At 44.0% G+C, this 12,310-nt stretch overlaps 1 protein-coding gene across 2 annotated transcripts in view; it reads left to right on the top strand.

Moving 5' to 3' along the window:
* The first annotated feature begins 1,848 nt into the window (after positions 1–1,848).
* The window catches only part of RAD23B (RAD23 nucleotide excision repair protein B), a 49,876-nt gene continuing 39,414 nt past the window's right edge, over positions 1,849–12,310 (top strand). Inside the window, exon 1 of one of the 2 annotated variants that reach the window (XM_075740867.1) lies at positions 1,849–2,394. In XM_075740867.1, the coding sequence (XP_075596982.1) occupies positions 2,329–2,394 (66 nt within the window). In that variant the 5' untranslated portion in view covers positions 1,849–2,328. The remainder of the gene's footprint in view (positions 2,395–12,310) is intronic. The other variant, XM_075740865.1, reaches the window with a different exon arrangement.

Here is a 12,310-nt window from a genome sequence, read left to right as displayed (position 1 = left end):
CCCCTCCCCTGTGGGCCCTGCTCCACAGGCTTTCGCCTAGCAGAGACTTTTACCCGAGACGTCTCCCTAGCCCAACTCTGCGCAGCTTTCACCGCACCTTACGAGCAGACCTCCCGTGCGCCCCTGGTGCGGGCCTGTCCCGCCACGGTGATGAGAGCCACGGGGCTCCTTGAATGAGGCCTTCAACTTGTGCTCTTGGTGCGGGCCTGTCCCACCAAGATGGTAAGAGCAAATATTCAAAAGAGCAAATATTTAAGTCAAATAAGAATGCCTTTACCTCTCCCAGGGGTCTTGCTCAAAGCTCTTCGGTCCAGGGATCGGAGGTTCTCCCCGACAATTCCCTGGTGCCGGCTGGAGGTCCTGCGATCCCACGGATCCGTCGAGGTTCAAAAGCAGTGTCCCATCTGGGTCACCAAAAACTGTCACCGAAATCCGGGAATAAACCTCATAACACCAATGCAGTGTTAAAAGGCAGGCATTCTTTATTGCAGCGCTGGATGCACGGGGGATAGCTCCACCCAACGTGCATGCCAGGTGATCACCAACACACAGGTTATGTAGGATCAAAACATACATATTCATCATCTTTCTCAGAAAAGGCAGTCCTACGATAATCATTTCTGAGAATTCATTTCCATATTCTCCTCCCCGTCACGCATGCTCAGTGATTTGAGTTGGTGGTCCTCAAGGGTCTCTGGTGGTCATCAGTGGTCTTGCACCCGTGTCCGCTGGATGACCCCCTTCATGCAGGCATGCGCAGTATCCTTGTTGTAGCTGCACCTGTCCATAGCAACTTACTTCATAAGATTAATATCTCCAAACCTATTGTTCAGTTTGGTAGGGACTGTACACGGAACATAGCAGCATTGTACCTTGCCATGGTCAGTTAGCTTCATTACCTATTACCTTGGTTACAAACTAATTATCTCAACCTGATTCTATAGTTTCTGTTTCACGGCCCCTATCCTACGGTTACACCAGCACACGCGTTTGGGGTTACCCCAACACCAGTGCCTGCTCCGTCCCCCATCTCTTGTCTTGTGCTCGGCAGCGGTGTTTCACGGCAGTCACCGAGGCCTGGGCCATGTCTTCCCAGGGCCCCATCAGGTCGCTCTGGCTAGGGCAGACACACCGACAAACCAGAGGGGCTCAGGAGAGGCCATGTGAACTGTGGGACTGAAGTACTCGCCCTGAGAGGAGAGTCTGTGGGGCCAGGGCTGGTTCAGTATTGATCAGAGAAACGTTTGGGTGCCTCATAGCACACACCTGTGACCCCATCATTCAGCATGCTGAAATGGAGATTTGCTGTGGCTGGCAGGTAAGCTTCTCTCCTGCCAATCAGGCAATGCTGCTCATGAACTGTGCTCATGTTGAACGGGCATTCCATCTTAAAGTATTGCTGTGCAGAGAGACTGGGAAAGAAAGATTATTATCCACTGTACATACATGGGCGAAGTGTTATCTGTGTCCTTTGGTGTGCTGAGGCAAGGACATGGCTCACTCAGCGGCACAGCCACCTCACAATATATGTGCCAGCAAGTAGACACAGAAGCACCACCACGGACCCACCAGATGGAAAGACAGATGAACACACACCTCAATGACTCAACACCATCCACAGCCTGCAGCAAAAGGCTGCAGGTTTCAGAATCCATTGCACTCTGTAAACAAATATGTATGAATAAACTTGTAACAGTACCTTATAAGCGGTGTATACATGTGCACATAGACAACCCTACTTCCCACTCGCACAACCCTCAGACTCGCTCAGCTCCACGCAGCCCGCCGCGCCTGCGTAGTGAGCCCTGCACGCGCCGCGCGGCTCCCCACGCCTGCGCATTACGGGCACCTCAGTTGGCGCCACGGGCGCGAGGCGGCCGTGGCGGTGACGAGCTGTGGCGGGTACCCCAGGGGGAGTCACCCAGTCTGTGCAGCCGCGCATGCGGACCCACGCCTCTCCCCCTCCCGGCTCTCGGCGGGCGAGAGAGGATCCGCGAGCCCGCGCAGGCGCACGCTGCCTGCCCTGTCCCCTCCCGCCGAGCAGCGACGCGCACCCGCCGTGCCGTTCCGCCCCCCTCCGCCGCCTTTGCTCTTCCCTGCCCCCGCCTCTGCCTGGGCCGGGGGGTTGAGTCCCGCCTCCGCTGTGCGGCCTTCGCCGTGCGTTGAGTGTGACTGGCGCCGCGGCGCCGCACGGCACAGCGCGAGCTGTTGCTCCGCCTCCTCTTCTCTGTCCGCCGTCTCTTCCCCGCTTGTCCCGCTGAGCTGCGAGGGACGCGCGGGCAGGAGCGCGACCCTGACGGGCGGCGTCCTGCAGCCGCTGCCGCCGCCATGCAGATCACACTGAAAACGCTGCAGCAGCAGACCTTCCGTATCGACATCGACCCTGAGGAGACGGTGCGGGCCCGCGCTGGGGCGGGAGGCCGTGGAAGGGCCGCGTTCCGTCCCCTCCCGGGCTCAGGCCTCGCTCCCTCTTCCCGGGCGAGAGAGCGCGTCCCGGGCCGCAGCTGGAGTTGCGGGGGCCTTCCCCTTACCCCTGGGGCGGGGGACGAGATGCGGAAAGGGCGAGAACGGACTCCTCTGCTGGGGGAGGGGCGGGCAGCGTGTGTGGGGGGAGGGGTCGCCGGAGCCTCTGTGAGGGCCTGCGGCCGGGGCTGTGTAGGAGTGATGGGGTCACCCCCCCCCCCCCCCGGGAAGAGTTTAGGAGTGCGGGGGGGGGAAGGAACGGGGCCGGCCGGGGTGGTGGGGATTGTGAGCTCCACCGTAGGAGAGAGGAGCGGGGCGCTTCAGCGTGAGGGGGGTGGAGGTCATGCGGACCTCTTTCTGGGACGCGGGTGGTCGTGGGGTGACCCCTTTTTCTCGGGGTGCAGAGAGGTCTGCTGCTGGGTGAGAATGACCTTTCATAGCTGGAGGAAAGGGGCTGTTGTTGCCAATCCGCCAGCGGATGGGCTTTCCTCGCCGTTTTGGGGAAGAATGCCCAGAAGGTGGGAGAGGAGCTCCTGTTGTACTCTGGAGGAGAGGAGCAAGAAGACTATGGGAAGCTAAACTTTTTCCTTTCAGTAATATACGTGCCCGCACCCGTGGATTAGTGGGTCATGGGACAAAGTAGTAATCTCTGCTGTTTTAAATAGGGAGTACTGGGAGTGGGTCATGACCTTTTGTGTGGGGTTAGCGCAGCAGAAGGAAAACTTGGTGCTTGCTCTCCACAGATTCCCACCTAGAAGGGAAATGTCTGGAGAATTGTAGGGCTCTTCTCTGCAGGAGTGTGTACTGGAGAGGAGTTTGTGAGTGTTTGCTCTTAGATGTATCCCTGTACTGTGCTTGATGAAGGTGGGCGATTGCAGGAATGCTTTATTGTTTTTCCTACAGCACGAGCTGTAGTGATTAATCTGCGCTTATGAGGTGCGGGAGTGCATGTGAGATTCTGCTAACTGCTGTAGGGTGAATGTTGGTGTCTCCTGCAGAGCAGGCATCCGGGTGTGTGGTGAAGCTTATAATATAATAGAGTTAGTCTCCCTTACTGCCAGGTTACAGTGACTGTGCATCTCTGTACTTACAAGACTGGGTTGGGGGGAAGAGGACACGTTTTGGTTGAAGGTAAGTGTTTTCTATTGACACATTGTCTGCTGAAAAATCCTTAGAGAAATACTGTGTTCTGAGATGAGAAGGGCCTTAAGTGAGTTCGCAGGGTTGGAAGTTGCCTTGTCACTTGCCTGAGCACAGATGGTTGCCTCTGATAGCGAAGTCCAGACATCCCTGTGGCCTTGTTTTGAAAGATTTGGAGAGTTTAGCATCTGAAGGTGTGTCTGCCGCAGCTCTTCATTTGACATCTGGGCAGTGAAACTCTGGAAACTCTGGAACATTGCGTCTGCTTTTATAAAGTCTGTTGATTTACCCTCTTCCGCTTCCATCTTAAGAAAAATAAAGGATGACATTTAAAGTCAGACTAAGGGTTCACTTGGTTGAACAGTGTGGCAGAGAGAGATGACAGATGTTGTCTAGCTGAAGCATTTGTTAGAAACCTTCAATGGTTTAAAGCATTAGTCTTTACTTGTAACTGAGAAAAGTTCTCTTTTCATCTCTTCTCCTGTTCTCTATATTCAGTAAGGTCCTGGGAAATAAAATCAAGGAGAGGACTGAAGAAATATTGCCAGTCAAAACACTCACCAGCTTATGAGACAGCAAAATGCATTAGCTAAAAGTTGGATTATGGGAAATTAGACTGCACACACTGTTTATAAATGTAGTTTCTACAGATTAAAAATGTATTTAAATTTCCTTAGTCTACTTCTTAGAAAATTAGAAAGAAATTCTTACTGAAAGTGTTCTAAGCTGTAGAACTTAATAAAGAGAACATTTTTGAACCTTCAGTTGGAAACTAAATCTGTTAAAATTGGAAAATGCTTCGAAATGTAATCTATTAAGCAAGTGTTTCACAAGTATATGTTTGAAAATTCTCAGTCTCATCTTGAAAGCTACTAATTTTAGCTAAGTGCGCTGGTTTCTTAGATTAATTTTCTAACATCTTGAAACACTTGTGGGTTTTTTGTGGAGTTCAGGAAACATTACTTTTAGTCTTTGAACTGTATGTGTGTTTCTCTGCTAGAGGTGGGCTTGTTTACTTGGAGCTGTGCCCTATACTGTGACAAGGCCAAAAATCATCTGGTTGTGATAGGCCCAGGAAACTTGTTGCTCTAAAATTGGATTCTGATTCTCTAAAACTGGATTCTGGTTCTAGCAATTTCTCGCCTTATTCTCAATACAAAATTAATCTGAAGAGACTTGATATTACAGTACAAGGTAGTATTCTAAAAGAAGTTATGCTTGTAACTGAAAGCTGTCATTAATAGTAACGAATATTTAAACATGAGAATTTGAAGCAACACACTTCATAATAACTGATGAGGCTTGTTACAGCTTTTACACAAGCAACTGATTTTAAAGTTCAAAGCATGCTTTTAATAATGTGACTAGTTCTGGTTTAGTTGTTTTTTAAAGTATGCCCACAGAGCATTTTGACTGAATAAAAATTAGACTTGAAGCATGGAGTAGTCTTGTTTGCAGACATGCTAGATGAGGACTGTCAAATGTTTTGACTGACTAAAAAAGTTGAAAAGATGTAGCTTCAGGCCCTGTTATTTGAGAAGGCTTATTATCAACTTCAGAAATTTTTGCAGGCATGGCTGTTTGTGTTAAGTTTTGGGGGGGAAAAAAAACCTTCTGGAGTGCGTGGGAATCAATGTTGTACTCATTGTGCTCTGTAGAGGGGTGGATTTACCCGTTGTAATCATTCTAGCATTCTGAGCAGGGCAGCTCAGTACTTGAGTGTTCAGACTTAACCGGGATAAATGAAAGAATGCGTTTAGCTACATAAGCAGCTGCTTGTGTTTGTTGACTGTGAGAGAGTAAATACATTAAGCCTTGTGTTAGGAGCAAATAATAAGCCCTGTCTGAAACTGATGCAGACCTGTGTGGCCACATCTCTTGTCTGAGTGACTGTGATTACATTGTAGGCTTCTAAATCTAGTGCTTCTGTTGTAATTATTACTTTGAAAACATTAAACAGGCTTTTAAAAAAAACCTCAACAAACACTTTCATCTGTCAAAGAAAGTTAAGAATAAATCTGCCCTGTTTCCTTTTCAGCTTCCCTGTGCCTGTAACCTAAAAACTCGATTGTCAAAATGCAGAGAATTGCAAGGAATATTCAGGATGTCAGTAGTCTTTTGGCAGCAGTCCCTATGTCACATAATACGGCTTTCACATGTCATGGTTCTGTCACAATGTTTGAACATGCAGGGAATGCCTGCTGGTTTAACACCGTGTCAACAGGACACTTGTGGAAGTTTGAACTTCTCTATGTTCTGATGCGTACTTAATATGTTTATGCTTTATTGTTAAACATGTGCAACTGGATTTTTGGATGATAATGTTATGCCCCTTTGCTGCTGGAAGCTCCTGGTTTTTAAGTTTAGACTTTTAGGCTAGGTACTAACCAAAGCTGTATTAAATGTGTGGGGAGTGCACTCCAGCAAAAGCAGGATCCAAAGGGTATGTAATAAGGAAAAAGTGAAGTTTGGTATATATTTCATTTTTCTAGATAAAACAGGTATAATGCACGGAGAAAGAGGTACTACTCTCATTTTTCAAAGGACAATGTCGTCACAAAGAATTATTTTCTGATTTGTAGGGGGTATAAAAACATTTTGACTTTGTAAGAACAAGGTGGAACATGTAAGGGAGGTACTTTTTGATATGTACGTGGAAGGTGTGTATGATAAAATGACAAGCTGCTTTAATTCTCTTCAGAGGATGCAGTGATAAATTTCTGAATTAGTTTAGACTATCATCTGAATGGATAGAGTGATTTGTGAACCCACAAAATTTTATTTACATCTGTATTCAGTGTATTGAGAGCTATACTAAAGCATGTAATAAAAAAGGAGATGAGTATTGAAAGTCTATGTGATTTTGAAGCATACTTTGCATCAATTCTTGTCCTTCCTGGGACTAGGAAGGATGCATGGAAACCAGTAATGGGTTGTTGTAAAAGGTATTGATCATATTTCTTAGAGCTCTCCTGGTAAACTGTGGGCTACTGTTGGAAAAACACCTCCTGATCTAGCAGCATTAGTGAAGAATAAGGGTTAACACAATTAATGCTGAATTTGTAGTTTATTTTGTCAGAAGAGTTAACTTTGGAAACAGTTCTGCAAAAGCCAGAAAATATTGCTGGGTGAAATGGTAAAAACTGACTTTGAGGCTTGTAACGTATGAACTTACTCTGATGACCACCTTCTTACATGTATTTCAGTGTAGGTTAATGCTGCAGAAGTTGCTGATAAGAGGACTGTTTTTATATTTACCTGAGGAAAAGTGTTCTCATGATCCTGTTCAAAATCAGAAATATCCTTCCAGGTTAAAGATGTCTTTCTGTCTCAAGTCCTGAGATTTTTCATTAATTCTTTGATTTTACAGCAGGTATATTTCTCCGCTTCTAGAGGATTCTTACGTTGCTCTTGCATCCATTGATGAGTCTATATACTTGCACAGTCAGAGGAGGTGTGAATTTGAAGGGCTTATACTTGCTGCTTGAGGTTTGATAGATAATTCTGCAGAAATGGTAGCTTCAGAGACTACCAGAATAAGAGTGTCAGGGACCATTTTGGGTTTTTTTCATTTTTATACTTTCTTTGCAGACTAGCATTTTCAAGTTATGTTGTCTGACAATTTGTGTTCATTTTATTAGCTGGGTTTTTTTACTAGTGCTTTTCTTCAGTAGCTAGTCTTTTTCTCCTGTTTCCTGGCTAGAGTTAGAGTTTTCAAGCAAGCAAAAGTCCTAATTCTTGACTGAAGAAGGTTAGGCTTTCACATATTAGGAATATTTTCCTTAAATTCTAGTGACTGTTGCAATATAATTTCCAAAGAACTTAAAGGAGAATGACATGTATTCTTCAAAATATAATAAAGGAAAGGTTAAGATAGCATAAATTATGAATACAACTACTTTTATTCATATTAGAGTATGGTTTTACATTTTAGGCATTTTTCAAATGCATGGGCTCTGTGACCATAATTTTACAACTGTTTTATTTGGAATGTTCTTATCTAGTTTAGCTGTCAGCAGGAGAAGGTTACCTTTGTACTTTTAATAATTTGTCAATATTGTGTGTTTTTTCTCAACAATTCAGACTTTCTTGCACCACCATTCCCAAGGTGGCCAGTAAAGTGAGAAATATACACATTGTACGTACTTGCGTACAGATAGCTCTGTACATAATTGTGTGTAATGTATTTAAAGTCTATTTTGCAGGTATGATTGGTAAGCAAAGGTATCTGTCCTTGATGTGGATAACAACAGGCTGGAAGGTGTTCCCTTTGGAACTTATGGGAGTGGAGAGTACATTTTAATTAAAGAATAATATGAGCAGATAACCACGCTACTGTCTACAGTCTCATTGCTGCCCTTGTGTGTACAAGAGCATGTTTACTGGCAAACCTTTTGAAAGTAATGATAGGACAAGAGAAAATGGCCTCAAGTTGCACCAGGAGAGGTTTAGATTGGATATGAGGAAAAATGTCTTCACTGAAAGGGTTGTCAAGCACTGGAACAGGCTGCCTGGGGAAGTGGTTGAATCACCATCCCTGGAGGAGTTTAAAACACGCTTAGATGTGGTGCTTAGGGACATGGCTTGGTGATGGACTTGATGGGGCTAGGTTAATGGTTCGACTCAATGATCTTAAAGGTCTTTTCCAACCAAAATGATTCTATGATTCTAATTTCATTGTATTTCTGAAACATAGGAAGGTACTTTCCCGAAGGGATATTTATAGGGCTGTGTAAACTTAGAGGACTGAAGGATATGGCTGGCAGTGCTTTCTCCTACCAAGGTTTGTATCTTTGGTCACTGTTCCAGGCAGGATACTTGAATGGAGTATACTCACTGAAACAAATGACTTTTTATTTTACAGGATCTGGTGAATATAAAGATGCATTGGTCTCTGCTGTCATGCAGGAGTGTCTACTCCTGAGACTGGGCAACCACCCTGTGGTACATCTGTTTGCCATTTATCTTTGTTGTCTCTGTAAGTGGTAAATCTGTTTGATACGATTACTGTCTTTCATTATCTGCTTGCAAAAGTAGCACAACAGGTCCACAATCTCAAATGATAAGTGTATTTGTAAGAGGCAATCATGTTATTTAGCATGGGTGTTCATGGGGAAGATGAGACCAGTGCAGCCTCCTAGCCAGTGCTTGCTGATCTCTTGGCAGTGTTGTGTTGTTTCCTGCAGTCAGCTCTGTCAGGGAATCTTCTTTGCAGATCCTATCCTCAATAGCTTTCTTTTACATCCTTTGCATGGAGCTGAACATTTAGGATGAGAGGAAATGGCCTCAAGTTGTGCCAGGGAAGGTTTAGGTTGGATATTAGAAAAAATTTCTTCACCAATAAGGTTATCAAGCACTGTAACGGGCTGCCCAGGGAAGTGGCTGAATCACCGTCCCTGGAGGTATTTAAAGGACCTGTAGATGTGACACTTAGGGACATGGTTTAGTGGTGGACTTGGGAGTGCTAGGTTAGGGATTGGACTTGATGCATGCTGCCCTGTGGGGAGCATCAAATGAACGAGAAAAGAGGAGGAAAGGGCTTGTGAGTGCTATAAGCATGCTGAGTTGGAGTGTGGTCTAAAGGCTAACTTTAGCTCTCCCTGTCTTTGTTGTTCCCTGTGTTTTTGTATGAAAGGCATGTTAAGCTCAGGGAGAGGAACAGAACTGGGACTGAAATCCTGATCCCCATCCCCCCAGCTTGAATGTCTGAGCTTCACACCTTGTATTTCTAACTTGTATATTATGTTGTTTTCTAAATTAAGGCCACTAAAGCATCTCTAAATAAAACTTGTTTTACCTCTCCAACTGGTTTGTCAGTATGCAGTATTGGGAAAGGGTTTTTTTTAAAGTACCTTTCTATAATTAAAATGTCTTGTCAGTTTTGTTCAGACTCAAACTACTATATTGCTTTTAGACTCGTTGTAAATCAGTTTGTGGAGAATATCCTTGTAAAAATTGTCTGCTTAAAGGTACTGGACATTTGTTTATGCTAATCAACATGACCATGTGAGGGTCACCACTCAGACAATGTAAGCTTTCTCCTTAAAACAATGCCCTTGTGGGTTCATAGAGAGCACTAAGAGCTGCCAATAGCCACACCTTTCTGCTTTTTTTGAAAGGTGCAGATAGCTGAGCTTTATTCCCCCCCCCCCATTGTTTAAAGCTCTTTTTAGTGTTGAAATCTATGTGGTCATGTGTTAGTACAAAGCTGCATGTTTGCGGCTCTCTAGTCACTATTTAGCATCAGAAAACTGGCCTTAGTGTCTCCTCTTCTAAACAGGGCTTAGATCAATTTTTAAATGCAGGGTAGAAGTGTGTAGAGGCCATCTTTGAGATCAGAAATTAATTTTGTTGATCTCTGGGCAATGTATAACAGCAACTACTAGACTGATAAGCTTCACCTAGGTGTAGATAAGCTCGGTTTTGGAGAGGAAATTAGAAAGGCAGAGGTAATTGCTCAGGAAGTAAATGTCAGAGCTAAATTTGGATTTGTACCTTGCCAATTGCAGACTGTTTGTTTTCCAGACAACACTGCTGCTTTGTACACAAACTTCAGCACAGTAAATGCAAGTAGTAAATGCAGAAGTTTATGAATGCTTTATACTGTCTATGAGGCTGTTTAAAAATAGTGGAATAATTTTAAATGCCTCATTTAGTTGGGTACATTTTTTTTCCAGTCACTCACTAACCTTGTAAACCTTACTGTTTTCACAAGAGTCTTCCTCTTCTATAGTTTTTCTCAATTACTGTATCTGTTATGCCTTTGGGACGCAAAGTAGGGCAGTAATCTGTTCATACAACCATTGAGGTGATCTCCTGGCTAAATATGATTTGTCTTGTTTAGGAAGACAATATGAGAGATACTTGTAAATGTAGGTTTGTGCCAGCAAAATCTGCTTTTGTTACTTGTAGAGGGAAGTAGCTAGAATCAAATGTTTCAGTAAAGCTACTACAAAGCATTTATTTATGAGCTAAGTATTTTCTTATACTATGGACATTTCAATAGTAGGCACAATATATTCCATTAATCTGTTGCTGATCATGGAGTTTAATTAAAGGTAGTAAAACCTGTTGTGCTGGTCAGTTTGTTGCTACATTAGCTGGTTTATTGTCTGATACTACAATTGCATTGTCCTCACCTGACTTTAAGCAGCGTCTACATGGCAGTATAATGTGTGGTGGGAGGGAAAACTTGGGAATATTAGAGGTGTTCAGACTAGCGTGTCCTCCCTCAGGGAGGAGGAGGAGGAGAGCAAAGCTCTTTGAACTGAAGGCTTTCGTCTTTGTCTAAATGATGGCTTTTCCCAATGTCTGGGAGAAACCTGTTAGTCTGTTACAGAAAAGATGGAGATTGGTAGAGAATTATAAGACAGACTTTAAACCCCCTCTGCTAGGGGTTTCTTCTCAAAAAAAAGAAACAGTTCAACTGTGTAGGTAGGTTAGTAGTGAAGGTCTTTCAGAGTTAGTCTTGGGATCCATCTCTTCATAGTCCTTTTATTAATCTGTTAAGAATTTGATGGTTTTGAGTAAAAATCAATAGAAACATGATGAATACAAACTTTAATGTTAGTACTTGGCTGCCTGATTAGGGTTCAGTCTTTTGGAAATGGTTGTCAAATGAGCAGCATAGGTTAATGAGTTGGATTTAGTAAAAGATGAAGCCCTGAAGCTCATGGATGCTGGAACTTCCAGTAAGAGTGGTGATGCCTTTTTTTTTGTGTGCGTGCTGGCCACTCAAGGTGCATGAATTTCCACCAGAGCAGGTGGAGGAAAGAGGTGCTAGGAGGGTGTGGAAGACTGAGACTCCCATTGATACCTGTGAATATTGAAATATTAAGATCAGTTCAAGCAATTAGAGCCATTGCTCAATAGATGTAACCAAACAAAAGGGAAACCATTGTAACTTAGAAAATAATTAGTTGTAAGATAAGAATCTCTGGAACAATCTCATTTTAAACAGCTCAGCCTTGGAAGAGCAGATGTGCAAAGAAAAGGAAGTTACAAGGTGATCACAAAACCACCCTTGAGGGATAAGGTATATGTGATACCAGGACTGAGTCTGAAGACCCCCAACGACCACCCGGAGGTGCCAACAAACATGCGTGAAAGATATTAGCATATGCTAATGAGTTGCCAGAAAATCCATGAGTGTGATAAGCACTACTCGGAAATATAATGAATATGTATATTAACATAGTACAAATACTTGCTAGTTTTGTCTTTTGGGTGTGCATGTTAGCTGGAGTTATCCCCCATGCACCCAGTGCTGCAGTAAAGAATGCCTGCTTTCGAAAACTTCAAAATAAGTCTTAGTGAATTATTTAGCCACTTTCCAGTAACACCACATGAAAGGAAACTAAAGGGCCCTGGCTAGCTTAGCTCACAAACTGGGAGAAAGATTTGGTAATGTTGTATGAATATTTTACAGTGGTAAGCACCATAGGAGGTGGGAAGGCCATTAATGCTTGCATTACAGCATCAGCATAAGAAGAAGCAGAAGAAGTCTATGAATGAATTTGGGCTGGAAATTAGGAAAAGGCTTCCAACATCAGAATAAACTTTGTAGCAGCCTTGTGGTAGAAGTAGCAGTGAATGACTTTATGTGTCTTTAGGTGAAGGTGAATCAGATTCCTGATGAAGATTGTGGTTTGGAGGGTGGGTATGTGGCTTGATGTCGGAAGGGATCCTTTTCAGTTTTATATTTGGT

Source organism: Balearica regulorum, chromosome Z (genome assembly GCF_011004875.1).
Source record: "Balearica regulorum gibbericeps isolate bBalReg1 chromosome Z, bBalReg1.pri, whole genome shotgun sequence".
In the NCBI taxonomy this organism is placed as follows: Eukaryota; Metazoa; Chordata; class Aves; order Gruiformes; family Gruidae; genus Balearica; species Balearica regulorum.
Note: the sequence above shows the minus strand (reverse complement) of the source record. Positions and strands in the feature narration are given on the sequence as shown.